This window comes from Trachypithecus francoisi, unplaced genomic scaffold (genome assembly GCF_009764315.1).
Source record: "Trachypithecus francoisi isolate TF-2019V2 unplaced genomic scaffold, Tfra_2.0 Lachesis_group0, whole genome shotgun sequence".
Lineage (NCBI taxonomy): Eukaryota > Metazoa > Chordata > Mammalia > Primates > Cercopithecidae > Trachypithecus > Trachypithecus francoisi.
The window spans coordinates 16,344,457-16,360,685 of record NW_022681453.1 but is presented as its reverse complement, the minus strand read 5'-3'; the positions used below and the strand labels follow the sequence as shown (position 1 = coordinate 16,360,685).

At 58.7% G+C, this 16,229-nt stretch overlaps 1 protein-coding gene across 4 annotated transcripts in view; it reads left to right on the top strand.

The window, feature by feature from the left end:
- The window catches only part of CELSR3 (cadherin EGF LAG seven-pass G-type receptor 3), a 28,076-nt gene extending 12,169 nt beyond the window's left edge, over positions 1-15,907 (top strand). Inside the window, exons 11-36 of one of the 4 annotated variants that reach the window (XM_033206430.1) lie at positions 153-269; positions 657-828; positions 987-1,128; positions 1,226-1,346; positions 1,630-1,813; positions 2,124-2,225; positions 2,444-2,458; positions 3,513-3,607; positions 3,800-4,009; positions 4,267-4,462; positions 4,726-4,881; positions 5,409-5,574; positions 6,091-6,258; positions 6,482-6,608; positions 6,701-6,907; positions 7,142-7,316; positions 7,523-7,635; positions 8,050-8,129; positions 8,690-8,813; positions 9,286-9,402; positions 9,485-9,633; positions 9,901-10,010; positions 10,364-10,522; positions 10,846-11,046; positions 11,814-12,699; positions 14,150-15,907. In XM_033206430.1, coding sequence (XP_033062321.1) covers positions 153-269; positions 657-828; positions 987-1,128; positions 1,226-1,346; positions 1,630-1,813; positions 2,124-2,225; positions 2,444-2,458; positions 3,513-3,607; positions 3,800-4,009; positions 4,267-4,462; positions 4,726-4,881; positions 5,409-5,574; positions 6,091-6,258; positions 6,482-6,608; positions 6,701-6,907; positions 7,142-7,316; positions 7,523-7,635; positions 8,050-8,129; positions 8,690-8,813; positions 9,286-9,402; positions 9,485-9,633; positions 9,901-10,010; positions 10,364-10,522; positions 10,846-11,046; positions 11,814-12,699; positions 14,150-14,177 — 4,320 coding nt within the window. In that variant the 3' untranslated portion in view covers positions 14,178-15,907. Of the gene's footprint in view, positions 1-152; positions 270-656; positions 829-986; positions 1,129-1,225; positions 1,347-1,629; positions 1,814-2,123; positions 2,226-2,443; positions 2,459-3,512; positions 3,608-3,799; positions 4,010-4,266; positions 4,463-4,725; positions 4,882-5,408; positions 5,575-6,090; positions 6,259-6,481; positions 6,609-6,700; positions 6,908-7,141; positions 7,317-7,522; positions 7,636-8,049; positions 8,130-8,686; positions 8,814-9,285; positions 9,403-9,484; positions 9,634-9,900; positions 10,011-10,363; positions 10,523-10,845; positions 11,047-11,813; positions 12,700-14,149 lie in introns of all 4 variants that reach the window. The other 3 variants (XM_033206424.1, XM_033206450.1, XM_033206440.1) reach the window with 3 other exon arrangements.
- The last annotated feature ends 322 nt before the right edge of the window (positions 15,908-16,229 follow it).

The following is a 16,229-nucleotide window of genomic DNA, read 5'->3' as shown; positions in this document are numbered from 1 at the left end:
CCTGGTCAAAAGCAAGCAATATTAAGGTCTGCTGTGGGTCCAGGAGGGAGGGGGCAGTCTAGAAGGGCTAGAAGAAGGCCAAGATTGATTCTGGGCTATGACAGGTTCATCAGGCCCCTCTCCCGCAGTGCTGACTGCCCCCCTTCCTCCAGGACACCATGGCGGTGGGGAGCGAGTTGCAGGGCCTGAAGGTAAAGCAGCTCCACGTGGGAGGCCTGCCCCCCGGCAGTGCAGAGGAGGCTCCTCAGGGTCTGGTCGGCTGCATCCAGGTGGGGGTCAGCATGGGAATGTGATATGGGGCATTAGGGTCAGGGGTCAGAGGTCAGAGGCTCCTTGGGACCTGAAAGGCAGCATTCAAGTGGGGGTTGGCGCGAGGGGGTGAATGACCCAGCTTTGAGAGCTAGCTCAAGCCTTTCTGTGGCATTGGAGGTGGGAGTCTAGCTTGGATTATCAAGGGCCTTTAGGAATCTGTGTCAGAAACAGTACAATTAGAGTCCCACGGGGTACCAAATTGGGGATATTTTTGAGGCCTAGGTTTTTTGAGGGTCTCAGAAGACTGCATGTCAGAGGTCATCAGACAGGGTGGCTGGCTCTGCAGTACTTGAGGCTGAGGTGCCTTAACATAGTCTCACCCCTTGCTGGCTGTGTGTCCATAGGGGGTGTGGCTTGGCTCCACACCCTCTGGCTCCCCGGCCCTGCTACCCCCCAGCCACCGAGTGAATGCGGAGCCTGGCTGTGTCATGACCAACGCCTGTGCCTCTGGGCCCTGCCCACCTCACGCCGACTGCCGGGACCTCTGGCAGACCTTTTCTTGCATCTGCCGGCCAGGTGGGCCTTGAGAGGGTTGGGGGAAGGGTGACCTGGGCAGGTGTTAGGGGCCCATGATGAAGACTGGGGAACCTGAAGGAGGCAGGGACTCGGGACGGGTGCCTGCTTCCTTCTATGCTCTGTGACCAGGGTCCTGAGCTTTCTGACCCAATCTGCAGGTTACTACGGCCCAGGTTGTGTGGATGCCTGCCTCCTGAACCCCTGTCAGAACCAGGGATCATGCCGGCATCTCCCGGGAGCTCCCCACGGCTATACCTGTGACTGTGTGGGTGGCTATTTCGGGCACCACTGTGAGCACAGGTAAGAGGCTGGGGCTGAGGCGATGGGGAGACCTGGCAGGGACAGGGAGGGTCACTGGGATACCATGGAGGCATCTTACCTGGCTATGCACCCTCAGGATGGACCAGCAGTGCCCACGGGGCTGGTGGGGGAGCCCAACCTGTGGCCCCTGCAACTGTGATGTTCACAAAGGTTTTGATCCCAACTGCAACAAGACAAATGGGCAGTGTCACTGCAAGGTGCGCGTGGCCCCTGGCCTTTTAACCCTTCCTTGGACGCAATCTGTAATTCCTGTCCAGCTTGCTGACCTCCGCCACCTGACTTGGGCCCTAACCTCTTGCCTGTGTCCTGTGACCTAGTTGCTGTCTCTCATCCTTTACCCATGACCCCTCCCTTGCCTTCACGCATGGCCCAGGTGTCCTCTGGCCCGTGAGCGCTGTTCTCTTGACCCTTTGTCCTTGATTCCACTCATTCCCCAAGCCCTGACCTCTGACTTCAGGCCCGTGGCCCATCCTCAAACAGGAGTTCCACTACCGACCGCGGGGCAGTGACTCTTGCCTCCCATGTGACTGCTACCCTGTGGGCTCCACCTCGCGCTCATGTGCACCCCACAGCGGGCAGTGCCCCTGTCGCCCAGGAGCCCTTGGCCGCCAGTGCAACAGCTGTGACAGTCCCTTCGCAGAGGTGACAGCCAGCGGCTGCCGGGGTGAGCAGGCTCCACCCAGCTGTACCCATAGAGGGCTGGCTCCAGTGTGCCACCATCATGTATCAGTGGCACACTTGGCTCCTTGGGGACTCTGGAAGCTTCTCCTGAGGGAGACCACTTACACCCAGGGAACCCTACCTTTGCCCTAAGTATTTTGCTGACCTGTCACAGAATCTGACAGGTCAGCTCCTGAGAAGCCAGCAGGAGTGGCGGGCAGTGGGCCTTGGGGTGGGTGGTGGAGGGGCAGTGGGCATGGCTGTCACCTGCCCTGGACCCTGACTGCCTGGCTCAGCACCTCTTCTCTCTCTAGTGCTCTATGATGCCTGCCCCAAGTCCCTGAGATCTGGTGTGTGGTGGCCCCAGACAAAGTTTGGTGTCCTGGCCATAGTGCCCTGTCCCCGGGGGGCCCTGGGTGAGTATGTGGGGGGAGAGGACATCACTGAGGGTGGGGGTGGGCCTGTCCTCTGACTGCTAGAGCCATCTCTTTTCCTGAGTTGGGTGGCTTTGTTCCTGCAAAGAGGTGGAAGTGGGGTGGGAGTCCATGTGGGCCCCTCACTACCGACTAGGGGCTCTGGGCCCTTCCCTACACCCTCATTGAGCCTCCATCTGTTTCTCTTGGCTTCTGGGCAGGATTGCGGGGTGCAGGTAAGGGGTACGTGTTTGCTCAGGTGCGCTGCCCCCTCCCACTGCCAGAGCTTTTGCAGATACCTCCTGCTGTCTGAGGTCCCTGCAGACCCTTCCCTGCTGCCTGAAGTCCCTGCAGGCCCCTTCTGGCTATCTGAGTACCCCAGGGTCCCTTCTCTGATGCCTGAGATCCTCAGAGACCCCTCCCTGTTGCCTGAGGACCCTGCTGACCCCTCCTCAGTTCCTGGGGTCCCCATAGGACTTTTCCCACTGCCTGAGGTCACGAAAGATCCCTCCTCAGTCTGAGGACCCTATAGCTCTTTCCTGCTGCTTGGGGGCCCCTCCCCACTGCCTGAGGTCCCCTCAGAACACTCCCTGCTGCTTGAGGTCTCTGCAGTGGCTGGACAGAGATTGTCCGGGTACGCATGCTCATGTGTGTGTCTCTGTGTCTGTGCACGTGTCTGTGAACCTGTTGCAGGGAGGGGATTCTGTGATTAAGTTGGGCTCTCTCTTGTTGGTAGCTACAAACTTTTTAAAGATCCAAGTCAATTCTCATTCAACCTCCATCCCAACCCCAGAGACAAGGGAGAGAAATGACAGCAAAGTAACCACTGGGGCAGTTAAAACTTATGTGAGAATCCTCCCACCTGACTTTGGTCACTGGATGTTCCTAGAAGCCCTCTTCTGTGTTGGCATGTCTTGTGTGTGTGCAAGAGAGCATTGTGTGTCTGTGTGCTGGTCTGGTCCATACATCTGTGTGTGTGTAATTGGTGAGCATTGGTGTGTGTCTGTGTGAACCGACATGTCTATGAGCCTGTCCTGGCCCACATGGGTGAGTGTGTGCAGCCTCAGTCTTGTGCTTTGTGTGGTTGCTGGTTGAGAATGGTCTACAGCCCTCTCAGGAATTGCCTGACAAGCAGCTGGCGCCTACCTGGGCTTGGGCCGCTACCTCCAGGGGTGCAGCTGTAGATGCTCATGACTCTGACTATCCCCTAGGATAGGAGAGGGTGCTGCGGTTATCTCCTCAGCAAAGGTATCCAGGCCCCAGGCCTGATCAGGGGTTGCCTGCCTCCAGGTGCTGCTGTGCGGCTGTGTGATGAGGCCCAGGGTTGGCTGGAGCCCGACCTCTTCAACTGTACCTCCCCTGCCTTTCGAGAGCTCAGTCTGCTGGTGAGACTGCCCAGACCTTTTCCTGCAACCTAAGACCTTCCTTGGCCTGTGGTGGGCCCCAGATACCACACCCTAGCCCTTGACCTCCTGAGACTTTCCTGGTTGCCCTTTAATCTGGCAAGGCTTTCTCCCTGTGAGGCTTTGGAGGAAGGCCTAAGGGACCACAGAGCAACCATCTCCTTGTCCTGGCAGCTGGATGGCCTAGAGCTGAACAAGACGGCACTGGATACCATGGAGGCCAAGAAGCTGGCTCAGCGGCTACGGGAGGTGACTGGCCACACTGACCACTATTTTAGCCAAGATGTTCGAGTCACTGCCCGCCTGCTGGCCCACTTGCTGGCCTTCGAGAGCCATCAGCAGGGCTTCGGGCTGACAGCTACACAGGACGCCCACTTCAATGAGGTGGGGCTGTGCCCTTTGTTCTCATTGCCTTAGCCCCCCAGCTCCCAGCCTCCTGCCCCTGGATCCCCAGCTCAGGCCCTTGCTGTCCTCTTGGGAAGTGAAGGACCTGGGCTCTCCCTCTGCCCTTGTCCTCTCCAGCCCCACCCCCTTGCTTGTTGGGGCCCCTCTGAGCACCTGTCCAGACCTCTCATGCCTGCCCCGTCCCCTCATACATCCTCACCACCTGGCTGAGCCCAATTCTATCTCCATCCTCCCAGAATCTGCTGTGGGCCGGCTCTGCACTGCTTGCTCCAGAGACGGGGGACTTGTGGGCAGCACTGGGGCAGCGGGCCCCTGGGGGCTCCCCAGGCAGCGCAGGGCTGATGAGGCACCTGGAGGATTATGCAGCCACGCTCGCAAGGAATATGGAACTCACATACCTGAATCCCATGGGGCTGGTGACGCCTAATATCAGTGCGTTGTGGGTGGGGTGGGGCGCGGCAGGGGGCCATGAAAGGGCAGATACCTGAAGGTCTGAGGGGCTGTGGCTATCGATGCCAATGTCAATGGCAGGAGACTCAGCCACCACCCTCAGTGTTTTGTAGGGACAGGCTCTGAGCTGGTAGCATGGAAAACAGATTGTGGGACTCAGGTGTGGAATGCGAGTAAAAGGGAGTAGAACCCTTGGCAGGAGGGAGAGGTCCATGATGGGTCTCCCCTTTCTTTCTCCCGGGTAGTGCTCAGCATTGACCGCATGGAGCACCCCAGTTCTCCCCGGGGGGCCCGTCGCTACCCCCGCTACCATAGCAACCTCTTTCGGGGCCAGGATGCCTGGGATCCTCACACCCATGTGCTGCTGCCTTCCCAGTCCCCATGGCTATCCCCATCTGAAGGTGAGAGCCCCTGGGGGACCCCTGGGCCAAGTCTGGTCTCTCTGTCCCCCCAACCAGATACCATGTTGCCCTCCTGCCAATTTTCCCCTTTCCAGACCTCCCCAATGTCAGACCCTCCCACATCTCCCCTCCACGCTCCCACATCTCCCCTCCACCCTCCACATCTCCCCTCCCACATCTCCCCTCCACCCTCCCACATCTCCCCTCCACCCTCCCACATCTCCCCTCCACCCTCCCACATCTCCTCTCCACCCTCCCACATCTTCCCTCCACCCTCCACCCTCCCCGCTCCCACATCTCCCCTCCACCCTCCACCTTGCCACACCTTCACTTTGTCAGACCCTCTCCCTCATCATAGATGATCCCTCCCAGGCCTTGACTGTTCCTTTTTGGGTTCCTGTTCCCTGCATTCTCCAATTCTGCTCCCGTAGGGAAGAGACCCCCATGCTTGATCAGGTTCAGAGCTGGGTTGGTGGGTGCTTTGGGTCAGAGGTCACTGACAGAAGCTCCTCCTCCTCTCCTGGCAGTTCTGCCCACAAGCAGCAGCATGGAAAACTCCACCACCTCAAGTGTGGTCCCCCCACCAGCCCCGCCAGAGCCAGAGCCTGGGATCTCCATTATCATTCTCCTTGTTTACCGCACCTTGGGGGGACTGCTCCCTGCCCAGTTCCAGGCGGAACGCCGAGGTGCCAGGTACTCAGGCCCCTCACCCCTGAGCTTCCTGAGAACTTCTCAGCCCGGCAGCCCCTTTTTTGGTGGGTAGATGCATAGGTTCACAAGACACAGAGAGGAGCACAGCTCCAGGGAGCCCCGTCCTTGCTGGGTTCTGTGTGAATCTTATTCTCTGGAGTTGTGCAGAGTGGCAGAGCCTCTGGCTGACAGACACAGAGCCACACACAGGAGGGATCCATGAGCCAGGTACAGACAGACCAAAGGGCTGACAGAGACAGACAAGGACAGGCTGACTGATGGTGGTCAGATGGGGGTAGGAGGGAGGGCAATCAGAGGCAAACAGTTGCAGGTCCCCTGGAGCTGCTCAGCCCCTCAGCAGCCCAGCAGAGGCTGGAAGGATTCTTACAAACAACTTCCACTCTGGGGACATCCCAGACCCTGGGTCAGCTCTGGTGAGTGGCATGAAGACGGGGTGAGGCAAGCAGGGTGCGCGTGGGGAGGTCAGCAGTGTGCAAGCCCAGATGAGTGTCTCCCCAGGCTTCCCCAGAACCCCGTCATGAACTCCCCAGTGGTCAGCGTGGCTGTGTTCCATGGACGCAACTTCCTAAGGGGAGTCCTGGAGTCCCCCATCAGCCTAGAGTTTCGCCTGCTACAGACAGCGAATCGGAGCAAGGCGATCTGTGTGCAGTGGGACCCACCTGGCCTGTGAGGACCCCCATTCTGGAAACCCTTGGTCCCCTGTTAGCCCTTGGGAGGCCAACTAATAGTCCCTGTCTACCCCTGGGGCCCCCACTAGTGCTGTCATGCAACCCGAACCATGAGGAATGCTGTACCCCAACTCCAGACACCCTCAGCCCTTCCCATGATCTCTCACAAACCCCTGCCTGAGAGTGGGTCACAGTTGTGTCTAACTGCCCTGTGGCTGCAGGGCGGAGCAGCATGGTGTGTGGACAGCACGTGACTGCGAGCTAGTGCACAGGAATGGGTCCCATGCACGGTGTCGCTGCAGCCGGACAGGGACCTTTGGGGTCCTCATGGATGCCTCTCCCCGTGAGGTGAGGCTGTGTTCAGTGTCCCAAGGAAGTGGGGGGTCAAAGGGACACGGGGATTCTGCCCAACAGCTCATCAACCATCCCGGTCTCTGTAGAGGCTGGAGGGCGACCTGGAGCTGCTGGCTGTGTTCACCCACGTGGTCGTGGCTGTGTCTGTAGCTGCGCTGGTGCTGACTACAGCCGTCCTGCTGAGCCTGCGCAGCCTCAAGTCCAATGTGCGTGGGATCCATGCCAATGTGGCAGCCGCCCTGGGGATGGCAGAGCTCCTCTTCCTGCTGGGGATTCACAGGACCCACAATCAGGTGCAGGATCAGGGCCAGGGAACTTGTGTCCCGATGACCCTAGTGGCCCAGAAGGCCTGGGGCCAAAACTCAGGGTCAGAGGTCAGGGATGCTCAGGTTGGGGCCAGGATTTTCGGCAGGGTGCTGGGGTAAGATATTGTGGTTTAGGGGTGAGAGGTGCGAAGCAGATGCCTGGGGTAGGGGTCAGAGGTGGGTGAGGCAGGAGAGGTCCTGACACGCGCCCCCTACCCTCAGCTGGTGTGCACTGCAGTCGCCATCCTCCTGCACTACTTCTTCCTCAGCACCTTTGCGTGGCTCTTCGTGCAGGGGCTGCACCTCTACCGCATGCAGGTTGAGCCACGCAATGTGGACCGTGGCGCCATGCGCTTCTACCATGCCCTGGGCTGGGGCGTCCCTGCTGTGCTGCTGGGTGAGGGCTGTGACCCCCAACCTCCATCCATCACATGGCCTGACCCCTGACCCTGTCTCCATTCCTGCTCATGACCCCCAACCTCAAACCCCAAGCCATCTATTCATGGGGGGGCTGCTCTGCCCTCACCCCTGCTTTCTCCCATACACGGGCTAGTCAGCAGCGCTGGAACACACGCCCTCAGTCCTACCCTTTCTCTTCCCAAGGCCTTGCTGTGGGCCTGGACCCTGAGGGCTATGGGAACCCTGACTTCTGCTGGATCTCAGTCCATGAGCCCCTCATCTGGAGCTTTGCTGGCCCTATTGTCCTGGTCATAGTGGTGAGTGCCCTGGACTTGGTGTCCCTCCTGTACTTCCCTCCCTCACGGGGGTGCGGAGGTGCAGTGGAGTCAGCTGAGGGCAGCCAGATGGCATTCTGCAGGCTTCCTGGGCTCGGCCTTCATTTTTGTCCTCTGGTCAGTGACCACCCCCATTCAACTGGCATGGAGATGGGGGCGGGGGGTCAGAGATTCAGTTGCCTGTCCATGCCTCTGCATCTCTCTCTCAGTCCCTCTCTGGTTCTCCATTTCTTTTTCTGTTATCCTTTGGTGTGTGTGTATACGTGTGAATTTCTCACTGGTTCTGTCTCTCTCTGTGAATCTTAGTCCCTCTCTGTCTCTCATTGCCTCGCTCTCTCTCTCTCTCTCTCTCTCTCTCTGCCCTGCCCGGCCCCACATGTCCGGCCGTGGGTCCAGATGAACGGGACCATGTTTCTCCTTGCTGCTCGCACATCCTGCTCCACAGGGCAGAGGGAGGCCAAGAAGACCTCCGCACTGTGAGTTGGCTGGCTGGAGGAAGGGGGGTTCTCAGGATGACAGGTCCTCCTGGGTGGGGTTTGGGCCCCCCAGATCTTCCCTGGTGCAGGTTGGGCTCCAAGTTCTGGATGAAGGAATGAAGTCACACCTGCCCTGACCTGCGGTCCCTCTCTGGCACTCTCACTATACTGTGGGCCCACATGTGCTTCTGCCCTGCTGTCTCTCCTTGTCCTCTTGGTCCCCCCAGAGTCTCCCATGGCCTGGGTGGCTCACTTGGCCCCCTGCCCTGTGTGTTCCCACCTGTCTTCCATGCCCTCCCTTGCGGCTCCCATACCTCTGTGTTTTTCCCACGTGTCCTCATGGCCCTTTGACTGCTCTCCTGCTTCTTTGTGGGACCTCCCATCTCCCCTAGTGTCCTCTAGAGACCTCCATGTTCCCATGTGAGTTCCTTTTTTTCACGTTCCGTGTGTGGCCCGTGTGTCCTCCCATGTTCCCTGCATGAGCCCTACATCCCGTGTTCCCTGCATGAGCCCTACATGAGCCTTGCGTGTCCTCCTGTCTTCCCATGTCCCCACAGCAGGACCCTTCGCAGCTCCTTCCTGCTCCTTCTGCTGGTCAGTGCCTCCTGGCTCTTTGGGCTCCTGGCAGTCAACCACAGCATCCTGGCCTTCCACTACCTCCATGCAGGCCTCTGCGGCCTCCAGGTGACTCTGGTGCCCCTCCCTCGCCCCAGAACCAGGTGGGCCTTCAGTAGGCTGGGGCCATCCCTAGGTAGATGCTGACCCCAGGCCTGGAGCTGACTGGTACTCGATAACTGTTGCCAGGCTGGGTACTACCCTAGACCAGACACTGGCCCTAGCTGCTGCCCCCAGACCTGGAGCTGACTCTAACCTAGGCACTGATCCCAGACTGAGTGCTGATCCTGGATTGACCTTCACCAACACCGAGGCTCCCGGGCCCTTGCTGATCCACACCGACCTGACCGACTCCAGCCACTCCTGCTGCTCCGGCCTCTCCCCTGCTGACCTTCCCCGACTCCCTTACTGAGTCCCGCATGGGCTCCTCACTGACCCACGCTAGCCTGCAGTGACTGACCCCCATTGCTGACCCACAGTGACTTATACTGGTCCCTGATTGACCCCTGCCGACCCTGCTTTGACCCTCGCTGACCCACAGGGCCTGGCGGCGCTGCTGCTCTTCTGCGTGCTGAATGCAGACGCTCGGGCTGCCTGGACGCCAGCCTGTCTGGGCAGGAAGGCAGTGCCCGAGGAGGCAAGGCCAGCACCTGGGACGGTGAGTCGGGATGGGGGCCCTGAGAAGCCAGGGTTTGAGACTGCTTCAGGGTTGGCTCACATTCTGTCCCCACCACCCCCAGGGACCTGGGGCTTACAACAACACGGCTCTCTTTGAGGAGAGTGGCCTCATCCGCATCACTCTGGGCGCCTCCACCGTCTCCTCTGTGAGCAGCGCCCGCTCTGGCCGGACCCAGGACCAGGACAGCCAGCGGGGCCGCAGCTACCTCAGGTGAGGGGAAGGGCCTCCTTGTGAGGGCACACTAAGCTTAGTCCAGCCCCACCTTACCAGGGCTTGGCATGACCAGGTCCTAGGGTGGGTGGCTCCACCCATCTCGGCCATCTGGGGCCCTGCTTCTGCCTCTGCCCTAAATGCTTCCCACCACACACCCAGGGATGCCATTCCACCCGCAGCTGGCTGTGCACTCAAAGACACTCCAGCCTCCAAGGCACCCCATCACATCCCTCTTTCATGGCGGGGGGGCTCCTGCATTTCCAGGGACAATGTCCTGGTTCGACATGGCTCAGCTGCTGACCACACTGACCACAGCCTCCAGGCTCATGCTGGCCCCACTGACCTGGACGTGGCCATGTTCCATCGAGATGCTGGTGGAGTTGGGGCCTGGGGCAGGGAGGAGGGAGGCAGAGGATCTCTCCCCATCCCCTTTTCTTCTGCCCCATACTGGGAGCAGTGGCTGACTGGGGTGGGACAATCTCCCCCAAGGTCCCTGCCTCAGGAGGCACCTACCTCTCCAGCCCTGGTTCTCCCAATCCACTCCTGATTCGTCCTTCCCTCTGATAAGTCCCAGCCCTTCTGCTTCTACCTCCACTCCAAGCTCTGCCCAGGTTCCCATCCCCAACCCTAACCCCCTTGCCGTACCCACCTCTAGAACCTCAACTCCAACTTCCCTTATCTCCAAGTCCCTTACCTCTGAAAGTCCTTCTGACTTTCCCAACTCCAGGCGCAGACTCCGACTCCGACAGTGACCTGTCCTTGGAGGAGGAGAGGAGTCTCTCCATTCCATCTTCAGAAAGCGAGGACAATGGCCGGACGCGGGGGCGCTTCCAACAGCCACTCCGCCGGGCAGCCCAGAGTGAGAGGCTCCTCACCCACCCCAAAGGTGCCAGGCGCCCTCTGACCCCTTGGGTGACCAAGGGATGCCCCATTTGTTATCCCTCCAGCTCCCCATCTTTCCTGCAGCTGGGGTTCAGCCTGGTCTTTCTGACCCCTCAGCCATCAGGTTCCCCGACTTCTAGTCTCTATCCACCTCCAGTTAAGGGGAGGGGGTTCACCAGTCACCCCCACCCATTGATCTCTAGGAGATATCCTCCTGTTCCCACCTCTGCTCAAGGAGAACAGCCAGGGTTTCAAGGGTCTAGGGTCAGGGGTCATGAGTCACCAGGATCAACCCAGAAGCTCCTGTAACCTGCCCTGGCTCCACAGATGTGGATGGCAATGACCTCCTGTCCTACTGGCCAGCTCTGGGGGAGTGCGAGGCAGCCCCCTGTGCTCTGCAGACTTGGGGCTCTGAAAGGCGCCTGGGGCTGGACACCAACAAGGATGCAGCTAACAACAACCAGCCAGACCCGGCCCTGACCAGTGGGGATGAGATTTCTCTGGGCCGGGCCCAGCGCCAGAGGAAAGGTACAGTCCCTGAGCCCTGGCCCGCACTACAGGAATGCTGGGGGCTGCTCATGCCCTGAGCCCAGGGACTGCAGCTTCCTCATCCCAAACTGAGAGCTCTTCTTATTCTGACCTGGGGGGCTTCTGCTTCTCTAGCCTGTTTCATGGTCCTCAGGGACTGCTCCTATCCTGACCTGGGAATTCTCTGTCCCCCTCTACCCTGGCCGGCACTACAGGGGGACCACAGGGGACCACTCCTGCACCAGCCCGTCTGTTTTCAGAGACCCTAGGAGTTGCTTCCCCCTGGCCTCCCACCCAGATTCCAGAGCTCCTGCTCTGATCTGGAAGATGTCTGCCCCCCACTCTGCTCTTATGGGGACCCGGAGAAGAGAGGTTTCTGCCCTCACCCTTGCATCACAGGGACCCTGGGGACTGCTCCTGCCCAACACAGGGGCTTCCTGCATTTCAGCCAGGCTTGCATTGTCAGGATCTGAGGGCTGCCCCTTTTCTGACCTCAGGGAGTTTGCCCCATCCCCTGCACCATGGGACCTGCCCGCCTTCCCCCCGCCCTGGGACCACAACTGGAAGATGACTGCCCTTCCACTCTGACCCCTGTCCTACTGCCTCTCTGGGACCACCAGGGTTGCCTCTGCTGCTCCCCAAGGGGTTCCTGCTCCCAACCCTGTGTTGGAAGGATCCCAAGGGCTGCCACACCCCTAGACTCAGGAATTCCTGCCTGCCCTCCCTCTCCCACACACACCCTGCCCCCCATTTTCTTCCTCTCATAGGCATCCTGAAGAACCGGTTGCAATACCCACTGGTGCCACAGACCCGAGGCGCCCCTGAGCTGTCCTGGTGCCGTGCAGCCACCTTGGGCCACCGTGCTGTGCCAGCTGCCTCTTATGGTCGCATCTATGCTGGCAGGGGCACAGGCAGTCTTTCACAGCCAGCCAGCCGCTACTCTTCTAGAGAACAGCTGGACCTGCTCCTCCGGCGGCAACTGAGCCGTGAGCGACTAGAGGAGGCCCCTGACCCTGTTCTACATCCCCTGAGCCGGCCAGGGTCCCAGGAATGCATGGACGCTGCACCGGGCCGACTGGAGCCCAGAGATCGGGGCAGCACCCTGCCACGGAGGCAGCCACCCCGGGACTACCCTGGTGCCATGGCTGGCCGCTTCGGGTCACGGGATGCGCTGGACTTAGGGGCGCCTCGAGAGTGGTTGAGCACACTGCCCCCGCCCCGCTGCACCCGGGACCTTGATCCACAGCCCCCACCTCTGTCCCTGTCTCCCCAGCGGCAACTCTCAAGGGACCCCCTCTTGCCATCCCGGCCACTGGATTCTCTGTCTAGGAGTTCGAACTCCCGGGAGCGGCTGGACCAGGTGCCTAGCCGGCACCCCTCACGAGAAGCCCTTGGGCCACCCCCACAGCTGCTCAGAGCTAGGGAGGACCCGGTCAGTGGCCCCAGCCATGGCCCCTCCACAGAGCAGTTGGACATTCTTTCCTCCATCCTTGCCTCTTTCAACTCCTCGGCCCTCTCCTCCGTGCAATCTTCAAGCACACCCTTGGGCCCTCATACCACTGCCACACCTTCTGCTACAGCCTCTGTGCTTGGGCCCTCCACACCACGTTCCGCCACATCTCATAGCATCTCGGAGCTGTCGCCAGACTCAGAGTAAGTATGGTCCAGCCACCTGCTTGCACCCTCATCAGCTTAGGGCAACCTCCTGTGTGCCCTGCCCTGTGTTCTGCCACAGAAGGGGATGAGGGCTGGCAGACAGGTATGGGCTACCCCAGGCCCAGCACAGCCAGAGGGCCACAGGCTGGGGACAGGAATCTGGCAAGAAATGGAGGTTGTGACTAGCAGTGACTTGCTGGCTGTGTGACTGGGGCCAGCCAGCCTTCCCAGCACCTCCCAGGCTAAGGAGAAATAGGTGCCTTCCAATGTGTTGAGCTAGTGGAGGGGAGGGCAGGAGCTGAGGCCTAGAAGTGGGAGATGACATGGAATATGCAAGGGGCAAGAAAGAGAGCAGGAGGCCTTGCTTGGGAAGCTTCGCCTAGGGGGTCGTATAGGACAAGGAGAGGCTGGAAGTGGTGCCAGGATATACCAGGCTGAAGAGCTTGCTTTGTTGAGGATAAATCATTCATTCATTGATGTATTCAGTCAATATTGAGTTCCTCCTGTCTGTGGACACTTTGGGGTGGGGCTCACAGGAACTGAGTTGGAACCTGGTTCATCTCAGATGCCTATGAAACATCTGTGGGGAAGGGGGTGGCAGACAGGCCCAGGAAGTAGTAGACCCAGGAAGTAGCTGGATACACAGGAGTCTGAGAGGGACTGGTGGGAGTGGGGAAGGACCAGGAGCTGCCAGGTCTTGTAACCCAAGAAGAGAGTTGAGTTTCAAGGAGGAGAAACAGCTGGGTCAGGCTCTGGGGGTTTGTGGGGTAAGAGATGGCTTGGGGAGGAAGGGAGCCCTGGGGTGGGGCAGGGGACCAACAGAATTGACCAGGACCCAGGGCAGAGAGAGGACAAAGGAAGAAAGAGCAGGGGTTTGGGGGTCCTGGGGCCTGGGCACTGAGGGCTGCTGCGGGGTAGGGACCAGAGGGGGCTAACCCACTGCCTGGGTCCCCCTGCAGTCTAGCTTTGGGGTCTGGCTGTTTGGGAGGTAGACTAGGGACTGAGCAGGGGTTCAGGCTCTGGAGTCACAGAGGTTTGAGTTTGAGCTCTGTCTTACCTCACTAGCTGCGTGACCCTAGGCAGACGCAAGTCTTTCTGCACCTCAGTTTTCTCATCTGTAAAGGAGTCTGTAGTAATAAACTCTTTGAGATGTGGAAACCTATGAGATAGTATCTGTCAAGTGCTCAGCATAGCATCTGTACACAGTAGGTGCTCTTGAAGCACTCAGATAAAAGACCTGGGCAGCCAAGGAGCCATGCTGAATCTAGGGGCATGGAATGAAGGACTCTGAGAACCCCAGAGTGGGCATGAAGGGGCTGGGGGCTAAGAGGCAAGAGCAATGGTGGAGGCAAGGGGAACAGCCAGGCCAAATGTGGTGGGGGAGTCCAGAGCTGCCTGACTCGGAGCCCTCTGGGCATCAATCTCTGATTTCCTCATGTGCCTCCAGAGTTCCCAGAAGTGAGGGTCACTCCTGAGGGGACGACGGCGTGGACAAGGAACAGCTGAGGGTGACAGAGGATCTAGGCTAACAGGAGAGACTCCAGAAGTGGGGACGGATCCCAAGGCAGCCTCCTGCTCCCCAGTGGCGGGTGCCCCAGCTCTCCCTGGCATGGCAGGGTTGAGGCTCCATGCGCATCTGTGAGCATGCGTGTGACAGGTGCAGAGAGGGGAGACTGGAGGGAGACTTTTATACGTTTTGTACCTTTGTAATCAGAGAGATGCTTATGTTATTTTTCAGCTTTTCTGTCTCCTGGGGGGTTTGAGGCTGGGCTGGGAGGGGGAGGGAGATAGAGGAAGAGATGCAGTTTGACCCCATTTGGGTCCTGAGCAAACCCTATGGCTCATATCTCTCTTCTTCCTGGGGTGGACTCAGATGGGTGGGACATATGCCTTCCTCCCCTATTCTACCCCCAAGTTGATCTGAGTATCATCAGGGGCCCAAAGCACAGAATTGTCCTTTGCTTCTTCTTGAATGCCCCAAAGGCCAAACTTCTGGGGCTGGGGGTTGGTCTTGGAAACAGGGGTCGTCTGACTTCCTCATGGGGGCTCACTCATGCCGCCCCTCCCGGTGGATGTGTGTGTTTATTATGTGGAGTCCCTGCCACTTACTGCCTTATGACCTAGGACTGATGCTGTGGGGTGCTGGTGGAGCAGCTGATGTCGTGTTTACAGAGCAAGGCTTCCCTGTCTCCCACGGGGAGGGGCTCGGGCCTCTAGTCAGACATTCCTGCAGAGGGTCGGTGGAGGGGTCATTCACCTGCCCCTGCAGCGAACAAAAGTTGTCTGTGGTGCCATTTGATTCCCTGACACTGCCCCCTGCTTGAATTGATTCTGAAGGTTAAGGTGGGAAGGTGAGCAAAGGGAGCAGAAACAAGGGAATTCAAGACCCAGAATGTAGGTGCCACTGCCTCCTATGTTTACAGGATCCTCCGTGGCCCTAGGCACCTGGGCTGCAGGAAGTGACTCCATTCCACTCCTTCTTTATTCCTTTAAAAAGGGAAAAGTGACTGTTATGACCCTGTTCACAAAACTCTTTTGCTATTTTGTCTGCTGTCCAGAACTGGAGACTTTAAAATTTTGTTACTGTTTACAAGTCCAGATTCAAAAAATGTTTTTACTTTGTTTACAACTCAAAACTTTGAGCTTTTACACTTTGTTTACAGTAGAGAATTTTTTTTCCCCTTTGTTTACAAGTGAAAGGTAGGGAAAGTAGGAGAGGGACTTGGGGGACCCACCTGTGAGGACCCTGACCTGGCCATCTTGAGGGGTTTTCTAACCCCCAGCTCTCCCAGGCCAAAGGTCAGCCTTGAGTCCCCAGACCTAGAAGACCTTGAGAGTAGGCGTCCTCTAACCACTGGGGAGAGTGGCTGTGCAGGGTTGGGGAGTGGTCTGTGCAGACACCTCCCCACCCACCACCCCATGCATACTCTTGGGAAGCAGTTTCCTGGGAGATTAAAAATTCTACTTCCCTGACTGGAGCTAAATCACACCAGCCAGGACCCAAACTCTTACCCAGAAGGACCCCAGCTCTTGAAGGGCTGAATGGCCTGCTGGGGGGGGAGGGTGAGTTTGCTATGTCCTAGGTTTCCTCGATGCCCCTCTCTGGGGGGTTCCCCTCCTCCAGCCCAGCGGCCCTCTGTCCTGTCTGTGTAAATTGTTCCGTGAAGCCGCGCTCTGTTTTGGGAATAAACTTCTATAGAAAACAGTTGTTGCCTTTTCTTGTTGGGAGCTGGGTAGGTAGGATGGCAGCTGTGAATGATTCAAGCCAGACTGACCTTTGGGAGGAATCTGAGCCCCTCCCAAGAATATCCAGCTATTTTTAGCCCATTTCATGGCAGATCTCTTTCACCTTGAAATCTGGCTCCTCACCTTGTGATTGGGGCTTGATGTTGGAGCACAGGTGCTGAGAATAAGGTGCTAAGGGAAACCTCCCCCCTAGTCAAGGCAGCGGCACCAGGATTTCCTAATTCTTCAGGGTCTGCAGCCCTGGCCCGGCATTTTTTGCCCTCACCTGGGTGAAACCAACC